General features: G+C 42.3%; 1 protein-coding gene across 1 annotated transcript in view; it reads right to left on the bottom strand.

Annotated features, from left to right (window-relative positions):
* Positions 1-20,167, bottom strand: part of LOC115088274 (sodium/potassium-transporting ATPase subunit beta-1-interacting protein 2-like) — a 780,772-nt gene that overhangs the window by 58,219 nt on the left and 702,386 nt on the right. The window contains exon 2 of the mRNA XM_029596392.1: positions 7,082-7,219. Within this exon, the coding sequence (XP_029452252.1) occupies positions 7,082-7,219 (138 nt within the window). The remainder of the gene's footprint in view (positions 1-7,081; positions 7,220-20,167) is intronic.

The following is a 20,167-nucleotide window of genomic DNA, read 5'->3' on the forward strand; positions in this document are numbered from 1 at the left end:
TTTGGAGTTACTGAGAAGATTCTCACCACAACAATGCTTGTGCCCTTGTGGCATGCGCACACAGCATTGCGGGTGCTTATCTAACCTACGGTAAATATGCTGACTTAATTGCCTACTTAATCCATCTGGCCAGTGTAATCTTGGAAGATGCTTCTCCCTTCCAAGCACCGCCATATGGCATAAAGATCCTATATGAGGTTCAACACCTTCAGGTACGTTAAAAGTATGTGCTAGATGTCTAAGATGTAGAGGCTGATACCTGTACCTTGCTATTCTTTCCCTTTGAATGCTGGAAGAGATACAGTCTGATTTAATTGAAAGGGAGACAATACTTGGGCAAGAAAGATGGAACTGTGGGAAAGTAACTACATCTGGTGAAAAACCTAAAAAGGGGTCTCTGTAAGATAATGCCTGCAGATCAGAAATATATTTAACCAATCAGATAGGCATCAGAAAGACTGTTTTTAAGGGAAAGGTCCTTTAGGGGAGCCCACTTAATAGGTTTGAAGGATGGATCTGCTAGTGTGTTGAGGACCAGAGTAAAATCCCACTGTGAGTTCATGGATCTAAAGAGCCCCATAAGAAGCAAACTATGCTGGGTGTGTGGCAACAGAGAGCCCCTTGATACAACCTTTGTAGCATGATATGGCCCCAACCTGTATTTGCAAAATATTAAATGCTAGTCTCTTGTTTAATCCTTTTTGGAGAAACTCCAGAATACACAGGACATCTGCTCTCCAGGAGTAGATTGTGATCCCTTTGCAAAAGGTCTTGAAAAGATAACAAATCCTAAGGTAGGCCATTGAGGTAGAATTATTCCATGCTTTTATCATGGTTGTGAAAACTATTGAGGAATATCCCTTCTGGGCAAGCAAACCCTTTTAAAGGCCAAGTCTTAAGACAGAATGGAACCAGATCTTTCATTGGCACAGGACCATGCAACAGCAATCCATGTTCCCTGGGGAGAGGCATCAGAGACCTGGATAACAGCCTTACTAGGTCCAGAGCTACCAGGATCACTGTTAAGGAGTGATCCTCTATAGTATCCTGCCTATCAGGGGCCAGGAAAGGAAGATATGCAGGAGCCTGTCTTTCAGCCAAGATATGATTCAGTCAACTGTCCCACTATAGCCCAATTCCTTCCTCTGACTGAAAAACTTGTCAGTTTTGGAGTTTTCCAGGGTTGTCATTAAGTCTATGAAGAGCAGACCCCATCCAGTGCTCCTACCATGTGACAGGGGCCGGCCAATGGCACGGATACCTTGTCACATGCTAAGGGCAAAGGGCCATCAGCGCCATTTTGTTTACTGGCAGCCGATGGCCTGATAGCGGGAGAACACTCCCGGGACCCCCACTGGACCACCAGGTACTTAAAAGTTTTTTGGGGGAGGGGTTGGAGGGGTCCGGAGGGTGGGGGGATACTAAAGAACTAATTTTAAAGGGTCGGGCTGTGTTTTTGTGTTACTTTTAAGTGCCCTTTCTTCATGCCCTCCCCCATAACGATAAGAGAACCCACAAAATTAATCGTGGGGTTTCCTATCACTATCAGGGACCCCCCGATATCTGACGAGATTGAAAATATCGGACGATATTTTCAATCGTCAGGTAAACAATTCACATCCCTAGAAGTAACTATGAACATAACAGATGGGGATATAAAAAAGGGACATTATCCATGTAACAAATGTTCGGTTTGTGATCAGTCCTTTAGTGGTCAGGTTTTACTGTTTTTCAAAGGGGGTACATTTAAATTAAGAGGACACACTGACTGTTCCGCGACGGGTGTTATTTATGGGATTTGGTGCCCCTGTCCATTACTCTACACTGGTAAGACAAAACGTTGTTTAAGAACAAGGATGATTGAGCATAGGAGTTCTAGAGTGAGACAGCGGATTGAAGCGACTTTGGTTCAACATTTCTTGGCAAAGGGGCATAAGTTTACAGACCTAAGGTTTGCAGTTACTGAACAACCAAAGCCGTCGATATGGGGTGGGGATTTTAATAATCTCCTTCTACAGAAAGAACAAAAGTGGATATATTTTTTTAAGATGGTCACCCCGGGCGGGTTAAATAAGGAGATCGATTGGTCTGTTTTTTGAATAAAGTTATTCGCTGTGGTTGTTCAGCTTTCTAAAGTGATTAACAGGCTACACTTCTGGGGTGAAGAGTGGATATAAATAGCCTTGGAGGAAATGAAGGTGTTAGTTGGAACGCTGTAGCGCCATTATCGCTGTGAAAGGGAATGACAGATACATTGAGAAAAGAAAAAAGAAAATAGAAGTATTCTCCTTAAAGAATCTAGGTCAACATAGTGAGTATTTGTATTGGATTGTCTACTATATGGGATGTGTTGTGTGGTGGGTTTGAGTGAAGTGAGAATGTTTTTAAATGCTATGTTTATTTTAGGATTAATAGCATGAACAACAGAGGCGTATAAAGGATCTGTTATTACGAGGTGTCCCCTGATGAAGGCTGGTGACAGCCGAAACATGGTCCATGTTGGGGCGGTGTTTTGAACGCTACAATGGGAGCTAAGTATTTTTATTCTAAACAATTAGTAATAAAATTAATAAAAATCGTTTTGGGTATAGGGTAATTGGGTCTTTTAAATGAATAAAGTAACTTTGGGAGTGAGTTGTGAGGTACAATGTCAAATGATTACAGTGAAGTGCTGAACAAACGGCTGATGCTGTTTGTGGCCCATTGCGTGGCGAGAGACAGTGGATTAAAATATCTGCACTAAGTTCTGATGATGTTGCTCTCTTGGTTTAAATAAAATATAAGGATAGTTTGATAACAAACAAATTATTTCCTCTCTTTGGTTGTATATTGCAATAATATTCATTGCCATCATATTTATGATGCTGTTTTTGATTTTTGGTATTGTGGCCTGGATCATCCTTTTTAAGTTACAGTAAAGACTATTTCATTTCAACATCTATTACAGGCTCAAGAGTGTTTTTTTCTACACCCCTTTTTGCTTTATTGGGGGATGGAGGGACCCTTTTTGTTCTTCAAGATTTATTTATCCCAATAGTTCTGATTTTGGTTTCCTTGCTATTTACTATCTGGCACCTTTTGGAGAATTTAGAGTTAACTGTGAAATTGTCATAGAAGTGGTGATCGAGAACACCAGGGGCCCTGAAAGAGAAATCTTCCTCCCTGCCAGACCTGAACTGGGACCTGTAGCGCCCATAGTCTAGGATATAGCAATGAAGCAGGGGAATCGCTACAAATATATTCGACGTATTTTAATATTTAAGAACAATTTTAAACACATATGCATTTTCCCAATGTGTTTTTCCTTCCTTTACATTTCTAGTTATAATTGTCATTCTTTGCAGGTTTCCTCTGCTCTTTGTAATCACTGGTTCCATGCAGGTTACCCCAGCCTCTTTCGAATCCTGTCGCTGCTGTTAAGGTTGTAACTACCACTCTCTGCGGTTTGTCCCAATGCTGTTAAGGTTGTAACCACAGCAGCCTAATGCAGTGGTTATAACATAGCCTGATGCAGTTTACCTGCCCATTGGTTTGTATTTCACCTCTTTGGCCTTCTGTTTGTTTTGAGTTTCATATGCATAACATCTGTTACTTTAAATTGCCCTGTTTTCAGCATTTTAGGGGTTTTTGGAAAATTTGGGGGTTCTCTGTCTGCTCTATCACCAACATTTTGTGTTCTGTGGCTCAGGGATATAAACTTCCCCCTGAGTATGTGACAGGGGTCATTGCCTCTCCCTAAGAGGACTGATCCAAGGGGTCTGTTTGCTTCCCTGGAGGATGGTGCCCAAGGAGAGTGGAGTTTTCAGTAGAGTTTAATCTTGGCCATTTTGCACCAATGGCCAACCCCCAGTATCTTGAAGGGCTGAGTCCTAAAGGTTTTCCTACCTTTATGCTTAGATTACAGCAGAGGAGAAGACTTGGGGATAGGTTATATAGCTATGTGGATATACAGTCTGCTCAGGAAGGACTGGGAAGGAAAGAAGGGAGGCAGTGTGACACTATATATCAAAAATAATATTAAAGCAACAGAATTGCAGGGTTTATGAGGTAAGGAAGAGGCACTGTGGGTTAATCTGGAAAGAGGGAATGGAATATCTATTTATATTGGTGTAATATACAGACCTCAATCACAGACAGAAGAAATGAATAGAGACTGGAGAGCCCATGGCAATGTCATGAATTTGATGAAAATAGTTGGTTTGAAACATAAAGAAATTGTTACAGAGAACAGTAGCCCCTGACGTAGGTAATTTATACATCACTCATTTCGAGGATGAGTTTGTATGTAAGTATATGGATTTCCATTATGTTTAGTTATTGAACAGGTATGTCAATGATGTCTTCTTCATTTGGACTGGGTCAGAAGCTCAATTGTTAGCCTTCCATCTATGGTTTAGTCAGCAGAACAGTCACCTTCACTTTATGTTTACATATCATCAAGAGCAACTGGTAGTTTGGATATCACCATCAAAAAGCAAATTTTACATATCATCAAGAGTAACTGGTATTTTGGATATCACCATCAAACAGAGCGAAAACATATTTGATCACTACACTTTATCATAAAATAATGGAGTGCAATAATTTTCTCTGCTTCCAAAATTATCACCCTTGTCCTTTCACATGTGGGCTCCCAGGGACAGTACTACAGGATCTGACACTTGTGCTCTGAAACTCCAGACTTTGTATGTCAAGCTTCAGATCTTCCTCTCTGATTTTGAGAGAGAGACTAACCTAGAAAATCACTAAGACATGCGTTTCTCAGAGCCAGATTCTTGGATCATAGCCAGTTATTGCATTACAAATCTAAACCAGTACAAGACCAGATAGTATGTGTGATGCACTATTCCAATATGGCCCATAAAACAGTAGGCTCTATCAGAAGGCGTGTTCTATGATACCACTCAGCATTTGACAAGCCTCCAATAATATCATATACAAGAGGAACTAATATCCATGATTAAGTGATAAGAGCCACTCTCCACACCATTCCAGAACCACAGATCCTTGCTCTGGATACTATTCATGTTCCCAATGTGATATATGTGAACTTATAAATAGTGGGCCCAATTGGAAACACCCCATCATGGGGTATATTGTCCACTGTAATCAACATATAGACTGCAATTCCTTCAATGTAGTGCATGTGATATGGTGCCCTTGTGATAAAATCTATGTTGGCCATAAAACAAGACCAGTTAAAGCCTCTCAGATGTTGCTCTCCTTTTCCCATATATTATCAATTTTTTTACTTCCCGTTCCATGTAAATCTTTTAAAGTTATTTTATACCCGTTCCATGTAAACCGATGCGATGTGCAAACGAATGTCAGTATAAAAAAGTTTCAAATGAATAAATAAAATGTCCATCTATGGGAACATCATAACAGACTTAACACTAATGACCTTCATGCACCAACAGTTGCTCATTGTATTGATTTTCAGCACACAGTCACTGATCTCTGATGGACTATTTTGGAAAAGATCTTACAATCACCACAGGGAGGTGGTGTCAAGGTGCCCCTCAATAAATGTGAACACTTCTGGGTTTTCCAATTAAAACCTGTGATATCCCTTGGACTTAATGATAAGATCGACTGGTAAACTCTTTTATAACATTTTTTTATTTATCTTGATTTTAGATTTTTGATTGACAGCCATCTTGCCATGGTCTGAATATTCAAAATGGCGCTGGTTAGTTGCGCTTTCAGCTTTTGTGCCATCATGCTGCTAAAACGCAGTTCTGGAGAGCACACGATATTGTATGAAATGTTTCTTGCATGTGGACTTTGTTTAGCATGTAATTTCCAATTGTCTTCCAACTAAACTGATATTTTCATTAATATTGGTGTTTTTTTCTGCCTTTTCATTTTCATATGTGCCAATGATAAGTTTCAAAAAACGTTCTCTGTCTGCTACTAAGCCAGCATACTTTGCATTTTGAAGTGCATTTTCTAACATCTGAGTATTTTTCACTAGGTTTGCATACACAATATACTGTATTCAGTCAGGAGAATGACATATCATAAGCGTTTAGACCCCTGAGGAAGACATTATTCAAATGCTGCAATGTTGGATTATACTGATCTAGGGCTATCCTACTCCATTGCTGACACATCAAATTTCATAAGCCCAACCTGGGAAATTCATATTTGTCAAGATAAGTGTGGCTTAGATTCAAATATGCAAACATGTTAAAATGACAAAAAGCAGTCTTGAAAGTACACTCTTTGGGGTCTTCTGTTGATTGTCCTTTATGTTGTTCTGGTTATAAATAGAGAACATGAGACCATTTGTGGTTTTTAATTTGCATTAAAACAATTTAAAAAAATAACTTTTCAAGGAATGTCCTGAAGTTTCGACTTATTGACCTGATGATTACAACCATAAGAGCACGGAAGTGGACTTAATCCAAATAATCTATTATTGCAGTCCTTGTGCCAGCATATGATGGTTCACCAAGTCAAAATTACTGATATATCATGTAGAGAGCTCTCTTGTTTGGTTCATGAACTTACAATAGTTCCTTTTTGTTATTTTGAAGAGATATTTTTGTATACTATCTTTTTTTCATAGTTTTGCTTAAGACTGTTGTTAGACTAATGGCTGTGTAGTTGTCTATCTCCTTCCTGTTCCCACTTTTGTACAGCAGGACAGCATCTATTCTCGTACTGTTCCTCATAACTTTGATATTTTCTAGTATACGTTCTAGTTTTCTAGTATGCTGTTGAATGCAGCGATAAGGGCTACAGTTAGTATATTTCTGAGCTCATTTAGGGCCCCATATGCTAAGCATTTTTGCCATAGACACAAAATGGGAGAAAACTTTTGGCACTAAGGCCTGGGTGTAGACCATCAGGTGCAATGGTTTTATAAATTCTCCTCCTTTGTAATTTGGTTTGAAACATACATATTAATCCTTGGATATTTTACTTTGGTGTCATTCAATAACCCATATAAGACAATAAATATGGACACAATGGAATTGTTATTATTTGGCACTATAAACAACATGAATAATAAAAATATTAATAATAATACTGACAATAAAATCAAGTGGAAGGACAGACTCATGGTACTTACTCCTGTTATGTAACGAGGCCTGTACTGGACGGTTCCAAATAAGCCAAGTATCACTATAATAATGTGTACAAAATTAGCCAAAATTGGTGCCCACTGGTAACCAAGAAAGTCAAAGATTTGCCTCTCCAACGCACAAGCCTAGAACACAGATTGAAAACAAATGAATTAGAAAACATTAAAGACAATATGAAAGAAAAGTTTTCACAAGAATGTTGGTGTATAAAAAAATTGGAAACCAGAATAATATAAATATGAAGCACTGAACTTATGAAATTAAAAAATATGTAGTTGCATTAAAAAGAGTGTATTCAGGAGCATTCATACAGTTAGTGAATGATTTTTAAAATAATCTGTTTATATTCTATACCAACACCAACCCCCCCCCCAAAAAAAAAAAACCCCAAAAAACAAAAACAAAACTATAGAATTATTTGATCTATAACTCCAAGACAAAACCAGTTTTATAATTCAGTGCTATTCATTTAAAAGACTAGAGTTGTTCAAAGAATAATGTTTTGCTCCAAAAATATGCAGGTAATTACACTTCACTCAATTTACAGTGTAATACAAAGGACTGAATCTGAAAAGCAGAGAATAAATCAGTACATTTACTAGACATTTCCATAGCCTGCTCTGTTAAGATTCCATTTCTTAATCACAGAACAGCCCTATGTGCAGAAATGTAGATGGGACTGTCAAGGGGAGGGCAATTTTCAAAGGCATTTACCCAGATAAACTGGCTTGATTGAAAACTACCTTCCTCAAATGCAGCTAAAAGTATGCATGGGTTCCTGTGGGAATGTTTAAGCCAGTCAGGCAAAAAGCAGGCATGCATTCGATTTTCAAATGTATGCATGCTGTTTTACATCCAGATTTTAATTCACACACTTTGCACTTAATAATGAATAATAATAATAATAATAATGTGGATAGTAACTGGGGAAGGCATAATACTCGGTTCATCTTTGCATACACTTAATACACAACTACAACTATCATAATGCTTGGGAGGTGTCATTGTGTCTCTCTACAACCACTTGCTACAAATCTTCCAAGGCCATATCTCTGATTTGTGGTGCCTGGTCAGATCAGTGATGTCACGGAAGGGGGCCTGACTGGGCAAGCTGCTACACTGCAAGCCTGTTACCCTCTCATCCTGTCGTGGGTAAGTGTCTTCCTGGCCCAACCCTTTCTCCCTTCATCTGTCATTTTCCCAGGGTCATTGCTCTTTGTTCAAAGGCCATGACTCTAGTCACGCCTTAGGTTGAGCCTTCTGGCCCCTCACCTACACTTATTCTCCCCTTCCTCCATATGATGCTTGAGTGCTCCAGCGCAAGAGGGGTAACAAAATAATTGATTGACTAACATATGTTAGTTCTAGCCACTTTAGGATGGGTTGGGAGGGAAAGTTTCAGATCCCAGGGACAGGCAGTAAAGAAGAGTCAGTAGGATTTAAATCTCCTGCCAGCTCATCCCCTCCAACATGTCCTCATGCTGGCTGGCCCTGCAGCCAATCCAGGGCTGGCTGCATACTCAGTACCGACTAATGACATCATCATGGTACGCAGAACCCAACTGTGGGGTGCTATGACACAACTTACATCGGAAAGAGGGAGCCCTGACCATATACCAGCCATGCTGCCTATGTGGCCAGTGCCATACTGGATGAACAGCAGCACACTTCTGAAACTCCCTATGCCCACTGGTTAAGTGACAGCGGCCTCCCTGATGGGTGAATGAATGCTCTGATACAGGCAGCACCTGCACATTCGCATTAGGGGGCTTCCCATTTCTTCTTCAAAAAATGTTCCTGAAGTATGTTTATTAGTAGTATCAGTGTAGTTTCTAACTATGGGGCTGATGCAATATTTGTGCGCAGAAAATGGGTGCTCACAGTGTTGAGCGCTTGTTTCCCCTAACGCGCCCAGCCACCTCTGCTAGGCACATGATGCAATATTTAAATAAGGGGGTCGAGCAAAAAAGGAGGTGCTAGAGAAAATTTGTGCTTCTCTAGCACCTCCTTGGCATCAGGCACACAAGAGACGTGGCTGTAAAGCAAGTTGGGAAAACGGGCACTCAATTTATGAGCATCCATTTTCTCCCGCTGCCAGCATAGACACATCCAAGATACACAGCCTGGACCGTGTATCTTGTGCATGTCTATTAGGAGTCCAGAATTCTTTTTTTTTCAAAACCTTTTTTGTTTTTTAACTAAATGTGCTTTATTTGGTTCCTCCTACTTAGTATCACTATGATATTATTAAGAGGAATCATAGAAAGCAGAATTTTTCTTTTTTTTCAATGTGCCCTTGAGCGTGGCATATCTTTACGTCAGCCCAAGGCTGGCATAGAATTTGCTGCATTGCAATCAGCCCATTGGCTGCTTGGGACATTTTTTTGCATTGTGGGGATTAGCTAATAGCCTCATCTACATGGAATTTATATGTGATGAGCGCTATTAGCTATGCTGTGATTTGGACACGCTAATCCCCATATTGCATCAGGGATTATGGACGCATGTCCAAAACGCTCGTCCAATCGCATTTTAAACAGTACGCTAGCCACTGTGCATGATATTGCTATATGAAAATTGCCCTCATATAGTACATTACAAATTAAAGAGTGTTAGCAAGTGCCAATTACTATCAATAAGAAATTTAGCAGCATAGGAATATTTAACAGAAACTGATAGAAGAATTATGTTTCAGAAAACCTCCCCAATTGTTCAGCATCCAAAACATCTGCCCTAGCTCCCACAGAAGGTACAGAATCCCTGTAATAAATGGATTATAGTGGGCTCTTGGTAGGATTAGATCTGTGGTCCAGAGATATCCACACTCCCATTCGGTGCAACATCCAGGATATCTCTCCATTTCCAGAGAGGATTTAAAAATGCAGGAATAAATGATTACAATAGGCTCTGGAAGGATAAGACCCACTCTCCCCAATGACACCCTTACAAAATCCCTTTTCTGCTTTGAAAAATGAAGATACTCCAATAATACACACTACCAAAGATCATAACAGAAAGCTCCTTGAGCTGGGAGAATGAGTCATCAGAGATACACTTGGGAATTCATTTTGAGGGAGACACAATAGTTAAATGCCTTCCAGGATCCTCAACTGGCAAAAATGCAGACCAAATAGTCAATGCAATTAAAGAAGAAAGTAAATACTCCAAAATCAATTATATCAATGATCTGGAGACCAATGACCTCTATAAAAACAGCATTCAAATAGTACAGAGAGATTTCCAGTCTCTGGGGAAGCAGATGAGGCACATGGGGGAGACCTGTTCCAGAAAAGGGGAAGGAAAGGTTAAATGATATAGACAATTTCAATACATGTCTCAAATCTTGGTATAAAGAAGAAAGTTCTGGATAAATTGGGGGCTTGGGTCTTGTATGGAACATGAAAAGGCTTTACGGTAAAAATGGCCTATATCTGTCTATAGCAGGAAAAAGGATCCTAAGTGAGAAATTAAGATCATATGTCATAAGGCATTTAATTAAGAGGATGGAGTTGGCAGAAGGAAGTTGGAATATTGCCGCTGATAAATATGGGAAGTAAGTGGTGAAATTAATAAAAATCAATGTAATAGTTCACTTTTAAACTAAAGGGCAGACAAGGTAAAGGAAGAGCAGCAGGTTGAGTGAGAAAAGCTGGAAAACTTTGAGACAAATACTCATAGTCTAGGCAATACAATTTCAGATCTGAAGGCTCTAATGGTGAAGGTGGACTTGGATGTTATTGCTATTACAGAGACAGGGTTCACAGAATCTCATGTATGGGTTATGGCCATATCAGGCTATTGTTAAGGAATGATGGAGGAAACAGAAATGGGGGAGGAATAGCTCTTTATGTCAAAAATAATATTCAATCAACTGAAATGCAGGGGGCTTGGGGAAAGGAAGAAGCTTTGTAGGTCATCTTAAAATGAGGTGATGGAACTTCCATTTACATCAGTGTGATCTACAGGCCTCCAACTCAAACAGAAGAACTGGAGTGGGATCTGGCCACAGATATTTGGCCACAGATATCCAAAAGGTAGGTAGGAAGGAAGAGGTGTTGCTTATTGGAGATTTCAATCTGCCAGATGAGGACTGGAGTATCCCTGCTGCAGAATCTTCAAGAAGTAGAGAGATTATGGGTGCCCTTCAAGAGGCTCTGTGTAGACAAATGGTGATCGAACTCATGAGGGGAGAAAATATATTGGACTTGGTACTCAGAAATGGAGATAGTGTCTCTAATGTCCATTTGGTGCCTACCTGAGCACCAGCGATTATCAGATATTATGATTTGCTATGGTAGCCAGGATGGCGAGGAGACTCACAAAGATCAAAGTCCTGGATTTGAAAAATCAGACCTGGGTAAAATGGCAATGTATCTAGAATAGGTCGAAGAATGGGAGAGGATGGGTAAAGTGGAACATCAGTGGGCCAAATTAAAAGTAGCTATAATAAAGGCAACAAACCTTTTATGTAAGAAAAGTAAATAAAGGTAAGAGGAAAAGAAAACCGATATGGTTCTCCAAAGAGGTTGCCAAGAAAATAAAAGGAAAAAGATTGGCATTCAAAAAGTATAAAGGAACTAAATAACAGGAACTCAGGGAAGATTATCTGGTGAAGCTGAAACGACACAAGGAAAGAAATTAGGTTAGTGAAAGCTCAAATAGAAAAAAGGATATTCAAAGAGGTAAAGCATGAAGACAACATTTTTTTTCACATATCTCAAAGAAAGGAAGAAGGCCAGAGGTGGCACTGTAAGATTGAAAGGAGAAAGAAGCAAGATTTGGAGAAGGATGAGGAAATAGCTGAAATACTAAACAAATATTTCAGTTTGGTATTCAATAAAGAAGACCTTAGTGAAGAATCATTGCTAGTTGGCAAGAGTATGGATGGGACTGGGGTGGATACAACTCCATTTACAGAAGAGATTATTTGGATGGAACTAGCATAACTGAAAGTGGACAAAGCCAATGGGCTGGATGAGATACATCCCAAGGTACTATAGGAACTTGGAGAGCTGCTGGCAGCTTTGATGCAGGACCAGTTCAACAGACTCTTTGTAACTGGAGTAGTCCATCAAGACTGGCAAAAGGTGGTTGTGGTCCTGCTTCACAAAAGTTGTACCAGGGAGGAGGCTGGCAAACACATGCCAAATAACCTTATTTCAATATTAGGAACATTAATAGCGACCCTATTGAAGAAAAGGATAGTGAACTATCTAAAATCTAGTGATTAGCCGGATCCATTGCATCATGGATTTACTAGAGGAAGGTCCTGTCAAACAAACCTGATTGATTTTTTTTTGACTGGGTGATTAGAGAAATAGATCAAGGAAGAACACATGTGGTTTACTTGGATTTCAGCAAGGCTTTTGATATAGTCCCACATAGAAGGATCATGAATAAAAAGAGAAACCAAAGTTCAAATTAACTTTTATGCACATATCCTTTTATGCACATATCCTTCCATTCTGATTTAGTCTGGCTGCTGTTCTTTTCCATGTTCTCTCAGCAAAACTACAGATACAGCAGTACATGCCATTTTTCCCTAAAAACTTATATTTAAGACTAGTATTTCAGAGGATGCTCAGAGCCTTATTTTAGAGACCTAAGTTAAGTACGTAGTTCAGGCTCCTATATTTAGGTGTCTCAATTTTGGGCTGAATTTGGGTGCCTAAATGAAACTGAGGCTTCTAAAGTTAGGAACATAGGTTAAGCCACCCAGTACTGTAAATCAGCACTGAGTACTGTAATCCTACAACCTGACACCTCACCTAGTCTTGCATATAGATTTAAGGCTCCTAAATTTAGGGGCCTTGTGACCTTAGCTGCCTGGGGCCTAGAGTCATCAATCTGCTATAAATATAAATATAGCAGAATGATGAACCGTACTAAAAAAAGGGGCAGGGGGGAGAAATTGTGCGGCTGGCTGCATCGCGCACAGCCAATGGGAAAGGTGGTGTTAATTCCGGTACTATTGCCGACGATAATGTGTAAAGCATTATTGCCTGCAGTGGTACCCGAATTAAAATGTTTTTACCCCACCTAAAGCCCTCCCAAACACCTCCCCCTCCCCAAATTGAAATATTACTGCCGCGATGCGGTAGTTATTGCGTGTGCTAGGGCATTATCGCGTGCAATAACGCTCTAACACATGCGATAATCCCACATCACGTTTCGAAAAATGACCCTATAAATTTGGGGGCTCAGGGCATAAATTCAGTTTTCCAGGTCTAGGTGCCTAACCCTTTATGTTAGGTGCCTAGATCTTTTGATAACTGGCCTGTTTGTATTAAAGCTATCCTACAGCCTCATCAAACACTGTGCCTAAAAATACCAGTTTTTGTGCCTAAAAATACCAGCAATTCTCTACTACTCGGCCTCCCCGCTAACTCCACAAAACCACTACAGTTGTTGCAAATCGCTATAACCAAAACAAACAAAAGAGAACATATAACACCAATCCTAAAGAACTTACATTGGCTTCCTATCAAATTCAGAATTCTTTTCAAAGCCCTCTCATCAATCCACAAAGCAATACATAACATCGCCCCACTCGAGCTCAAGATCCCTCTACAACCTCGCACCTCCGCCAGACCAGTGAGACAAGCATATAGAGACAAGAATCTACAGGCCCCACCGATTAAGTCAGCATTAAGTAAAAGAGCTTTCTCCACAGCCGGACCCAAACTTTGGAACTCTCTCCCATCAGACCTCAGATTAATACAATGCCCTATCACATTTAAAAAAAGACTCAAGACCTGGTTATTCAACCAAGCATTCTCCTAACTTTAACATTCTATTAGTACTCCAACCAATGATCCCTTTCCATTGGTAACCCCTCCAAGAGAACGCTCTTGCTATTTATCTCTATGCAGTCCATTCTTAAAACCCATGCCTAACCTAACATCTTTCCTAAATTCAGCCTACATTAGGCCCCATAACTTTTTACTTTATATTGTTTATCCCCAGTTATTTGTATCCAAGTTCTATCATCCTGTTTACTGTAAGACAACTTTTGTCAAGGTTATTGTTAAAAATGTAAACCGACTTGATTAGTAATTCTGTTACTGGAAAATCGGTATATAAAAATGCTAAATAAATAAATAAATAAATAAATAAATAAATAAGTATGTCTATTACTAAACAAAACAACTTTTTCTACTACAAGGAAAGAAAATTATAGTCATTAACCTCCTCCTATTATCAATATAAGGACAGCAGAAGTGCCTTGGTGGGTCATGTCAATGGTCCATTAGGCCAGGCTTCCTTTCTCCCACATTGATTAATCCAGATCACTTGAAAATACCTGGATGGTCCTAATGAGGTGATCCATTCTCTGTTGCTCATTCTCAAGCATATGAGATGATGAGCTCTACATCAATCTGGCTAACTGCTAATGGAGCTATCCTTCAGAAACTTGTCCAAACCTATTTTAAACCCATCTATCCTATTAAACTTGACAACATTTTTTGGCAACAAATTCCATAGTTTAATTGTGCATTGACTGTAAAAAAATTCCTTTCTTAAATTTGTTTTAAATATGTTAATTGTTTGTTTCATAGTCTGTACTCTAGTGCCATTTGAAAGGTTCACCATTAACTTATTCTACACTAATTGTGATTTTTTTTAACCTCTATTATATCTAATCTCGGTCATCTCTTCTCCAAGCTGAAAAGTCCTAACCTGTTAAACCTTTCTTCTTAAGGAAGATGTTCCATACCCTTTATCATGTTTTATTGCCATTCTCTATGCCTTTTCTTTTTCTACTGAATCTTCTTTGAAATGGGGTAATTGGAATTACACACAATACTGAAGTTGTGATTACAAATCCAGTAACATACCTTATATCCAAAGTTCCTTTATCCAACAACTCCCATTTACTAAAAACAAAAAACAAATCATGGGCTTTAGCCCATGTTCCATTATGCAGATAATACCTATCATCTGAAAATCTGTTGCCTTCATATGCACTGTTATCAGGAAAATCAGAAATTTAACTATAGCATGTATGCAAGGATAGATGGGAGATTATTTAAATGGAATTTTGCAGGTAATTATAAAACTGCCTACCAATATTTTATCATTTATACATGTGACACTGAAAAGTAATTTTGATTTTTACCACACCCCCTCCATCTATGCTAATATGACATTTTTCATCTACATTTTCAGGTTTAGAAAACACTAGTTCATTTATACAGAATTATCAAAACATATGTTAATTAAAACTTCCTTTTCTGGCATAGTCAAAATGGCTCACAGGCTTGAATTAACATATCAACATTTCTAAAGTATGCTAAGCAAAGGTTAGTTTTATTGCAAAATAACTCTCAAAAGCTAGTTACAGATAGATTAAGTTAGTCCAATAAAAAGGTAGTGGGGTAGATTTTCAAAGGTTTATGCGCGTAACCCTGAAAACTTGCCCCTGCGTGTGCTGAGCCTATTTTGCAAGGTTTGGCGGTGCACGTAAGCCCCGGGACACGCGTATGTCCCGGGGCTTTGAAAAAGGGGCGGGAAGGGGGGAAGTATGTTAATTCAAGCCTGTGAGCCATTTGACTATGCCAGAAAAGGACGTTTTAATTAACATATGTTTTGATAATTCTCTATAAATGAACTAGTGTTTTCTAAACCAGGAAGGCGTAAATACTGCAACAAAGGTAGGGGGGGAATTTAGATAAGGCTGGGGGGTGGGTTAGATAGGGAAAGGGAGGGGAAGGTGGGGGGGGGGTAGAAGGAAAGTTCCATCTGAGGCCGCTCTGATTTCGGAGCGGCCTCGGAGGGAACAGGGAAAGCCATTGGGGCTCCCCTAGGGCTCGGCGTGCGCAAGGTGCACAAGTGTGCACCCCCTTGTGCGCGCCAACCCCGGAATTTATAACATGCGCGTGCATGTTATAAAATCAGGCGTAGATTTGTGCACGCCGGGTAGTCCACACAAATCTACACCCATGCACATGTTATAACATCTGGCCCATTATGTACAACTTGTTTGTTGACCCTTATTTCTATAAAATGAAAGGATTGTCAACATCTTGGCAATATTTGTTGATCCAAATAACTATCTATAATATTCTGTTTAACACTCAAATGTTTTTTTTAAGAATAGTACTGCTGTTATAAATTGAGAAAATGCAAAATTGTAGAGGACATTTCAAAAATAATAATTTTACACTAAAGGAGATCACCTTAATTATACTACCTTGTACTCACTAGAGATTAAGTTCTTAGTAATCACTTCATTTAGATCTATACCTGTTATTGTAATGGAGGTATGGATACACACACTCATGCACACAATTTATGTTGAGAATCCAATTGACATAAAATCAATATAACATTTTCATTGTTTTGGAGTTTATGCATGAAGAATTTTTAGTACAGGCACAAAATGAGAAAAACACGCCTCACTAAGGGGTTGATTTTAAGACCAGTGCACGTGCGTCCATGTGCGTGTGCGGTTCCCGGCGCACACTCATGGACAAACCAATTTTATAACATGCACACGCCACCACATGGATGTTATAAAATCTGATAGCTGAGTGCATGTGCAGGCGGCTCGCGGCTCGCGGCTCGCGTGCGCATGGGGGGGGGAATTTTAGCAAAATATGCATGGCGACGCAATCGGGCCTCCGCCAGTTCCATCCCAGTCCGCTCCAATTAAGAAGTGGACTGGGAAAGAATTTTCCTGTCCCAAACCCTACCCTTCCTACCTCTTGCCCTCTCTTCCCCGACCCCTAACCTAACCCTACCTATTCCTAATTTTTTTATTTTAATACTTTCTGCTCCATGGAAGCAGAAGTAATCTCCATGCACCAGCCGGCTGCCAGCGCACGCTTCCCTAGGACAGCGGCTAATGGCGCTGTCCCAGCCCAAACCCCCGCCCCGCCCAGACTGTTACGGCTATGGCTGCTGTGCAACCGCCTCACCACCAGGGGTCCCTCTAGAGCTGGCTCTCCTGACAGGCCCAGTCCATCTCCCTTGTTCACTCTATGTTCTGGTCTTCCATTTATAACCCTGCCTGACAGTTCCCTCGGTGCTTCGGCATCGAGCTCGCCTGGGCTCCCTGCTCTAGCCTTCCTTGCTTGCCTTCGGGCCTTCTACCCTGCTCTGCTTTGCCTTGCGCTGTGTGTGCCTTCGGGCCTTCTACCCTGCTTTGCCTTGCCTTGCACTGTGTGTGGCCTTCGGGCCTTCTGCCCTGCCTGGCCTTGCTTACTGCGCGTGCGGTCCTCGGGCCCTCTGCCCTGCCATGTGAGTGAGGCCTTCGGGCCCTCTGCTCTGCCGTGTGTGTGTGTGAGGCCTTCGGGCTCTCAGCCCTGTGTCTGTGTGTGGCCCACGGGCCCTCTGCCCTGCCGTGTGTGTGTGTGTGTGTGGCCTACAGGCCCTCTGCCCTGCCGTGTGTGTCCGTGTGTTGCCTTTGGGCCCTCTGCCCTGAGTCCGTGTGTGGCCTACGGGCCCTCTGCCCTGCCGTGTGTGTGTGTGTGGCCTTCGGGCTCTTTGCCTTACTACTAGGTACCCTGACTCAGTCTGGACTCTGACACTGTTTCCAGCCATCCCTGTTTCTCTCCACCTGGAGCCACCCTTCTGGGTGGTGTTCACAACACCAGAACACAGCCCGAGCGTAACAGAATGCCGAAGCCATCAATTTCCAGGGGAAGAGATAGGTCTTTGTGCTAAACCGGTGAGTCAACTTTTTTTTTTTTCCCACTATTACAAAATGCCTCAGTCTTCAAGATTTTATATCTGTGCTCGTTGCCAGACCTTAAATTATCCCAGTTACCAGGACTGTCTTGCTTGTCAGCTCTCAGATCAAGAACATTGGGTATGTAGCAGTTGTTAGGGATGTGAATCGTTTTAGGACGATTAAAATTATCGTCCGATAATTTTAATATCGTCTTAAACCGTTATGGAACACAATACAATACAGATTCTAACGATTTATCGTTATAAATCGTTAGAATCGTGAGCCGGCACACTAAAACCCCCTAAAACCCACCCCCGACCCTTTAAATTAAATCCCCCACCCTCCCGAACCCCCCCCCCAAATAACTTAAATAACCTGCGGGTCCAGCGGCGGTCCGGAACGGCAGCGGTCCGGAACGGGCTCCTGCTCTGAATCTTGTCGTCTTCAGCCGGCGCCATTTTCCAAAATGGCGCCGAAAAATGGCGGCGGCCATAGACGAAAAAGATTGGACGGCAGGAGGTCCTTCCGGACCCCCGCTGGACTTTTGGCAAGTCTCGTGGGGTCAGGAGGCCCCCCACAAGCTGGCCAAAAGTTCCTGGAGGTCCAGCGGGGGTCAGGGAGCGTACGGAAAATGGCGCCGGCCATACGCGTATGGCCGGCGCCATTTTCCGTACGAAAACGATTCGCGGCGGGAAATCGCTCCCTGACCCCCGCTGGACCTCCAGGAACTTTTGGCCAGCTTGTGGGGGGCCTCCTGACCCCCACGAGACTTGCCAAAAGTCCAGCGGGGGTCCGGAAGGACCTCCTGCCGTCCAATCTTTTTCGTCTATGGCCGCCGCCATTTTTCGGCGCCATTTTGGAAAATGGCGCCGGCTGAAGACGACAAGATTCAGAGCAGGAGCCCGTTCCGGACCGCTGCCGTTCCGGACCGCCGCTGGACCCGCAGGTTATTTAAGTTATTTGGGGGGGGTTCGGGAGGGTGGGGGATTTAATTTAAAGGGTCGGGGGTGGGTTTTAGGGGGTTTTAATGTGCCGGTTTTTCGATTTTTCGATTTTTCGATTTTTCACGATTTTTAACGATTTTTCACGATATTTTACCCCCCCAAACGGCAACAATACGATTCCCTCCCCCTCCCAGCCGAAATCGATCGTTAACACGATCGAGGACACGATTCACATCCCTAGCAGTTGTCACAAGAGGAACGTCTCGGTCTACCAGGAGTGTTTAAATTGTAGTACTTCTAGACCAGGATGGTGGACCTGCCCTTGCCTTCTGTGCCTTTTGCCTCCAGGCGAACTCTGCCCCCGCTGCAAAGCTAACGGGCCATCTGTTTCTCCAAAAAGCTCAGCTAGTTCTACTACACTATATCATGCTTCTGGTCCTACTAAGAAGGTTTTCACTGTTGGCAGTTTGCAAACTAAGAACTCCAGTACATCTTTTCATAAAACATCTCACCAAGAAGTAAGGGATATTTCAAAAAAACTCAAGACTCACCTGGTTAAGAAGGCTTCTATAACTTCCAAGCTAGAGACTCAGAAACGAAAGCTGAGGGAAGTAATTAACTCTAGCAGGGCTCTGCTTCCCACAGCTGCTGTTGAGACACTAATGAGCACCTTCCCTAGAAGTCCTAGAACTGCCTGTGCCTTCTCTAAACGGCTTCTCCACAAACAAAAGCAGGAGCTTCAGACTCTGTCTCGAGGTATCAAGCCCACGGCAGTACAATCTTTGTCCTCCCTGCGCATTACTTCTAACCTTGTTGCTCTGCCATCCAAGCCTGCTGCATCACCCCAAGAGGTGTCCAAGCCTGCTGCATCACCCCGAGAGGGGTCCAAGCCTGCTGCATCACCCCGAGAGGGGTCCGAACCTGTTGCATCGTCCCGAGAGGGGTCCAAGCCTGTTGCATCGCCCCGAGAGGGGTTCGAACCTGTTGCATCGCCCCGAGAGGGGTCCGAACCTGCTGTTTCGCCCCGAGAGGGGTCCGAACCTGTTGCATTATCCCGGGAGGGGTCCGAACCGGCCCTGCTGCCGCCCCTGGAGGGGTCTGAATCGGTCCTGCTGCCGTCCCCGGAGGGGCCTGAATCGATCCAGCTGCCGCCCCCGGAGGGGCCCAAACTGATCCTGCAGCCGCCCCTGGAGGGGTCCGAACCGGTCCTGCTGCCGCCCCTGGAGGGGTCCGAACCGGTCCTGCTGCTGTCCCCGGAGGGATCAGAACCAGTCCTACTGACAGACCTTGTTACGCAGCTGTCTGAGCCTGCCGAACTGGCCCAGCTGCCGTCCCCGGAGGGGTCCGAACCGGCCCAGCTGCCGTCCCCGGAGGGGTCCGAACCGGCCCAACTGCCTCCCCTAGAGAGGTCCGGACCGGGCCTGCTACCGCCCCTGGAGGGGTTTGAACCGGTC

This window comes from Rhinatrema bivittatum, chromosome 3 (genome assembly GCF_901001135.1).
Source record: "Rhinatrema bivittatum chromosome 3, aRhiBiv1.1, whole genome shotgun sequence".
NCBI classification, from domain to species: Eukaryota; Metazoa; Chordata; class Amphibia; order Gymnophiona; family Rhinatrematidae; genus Rhinatrema; species Rhinatrema bivittatum.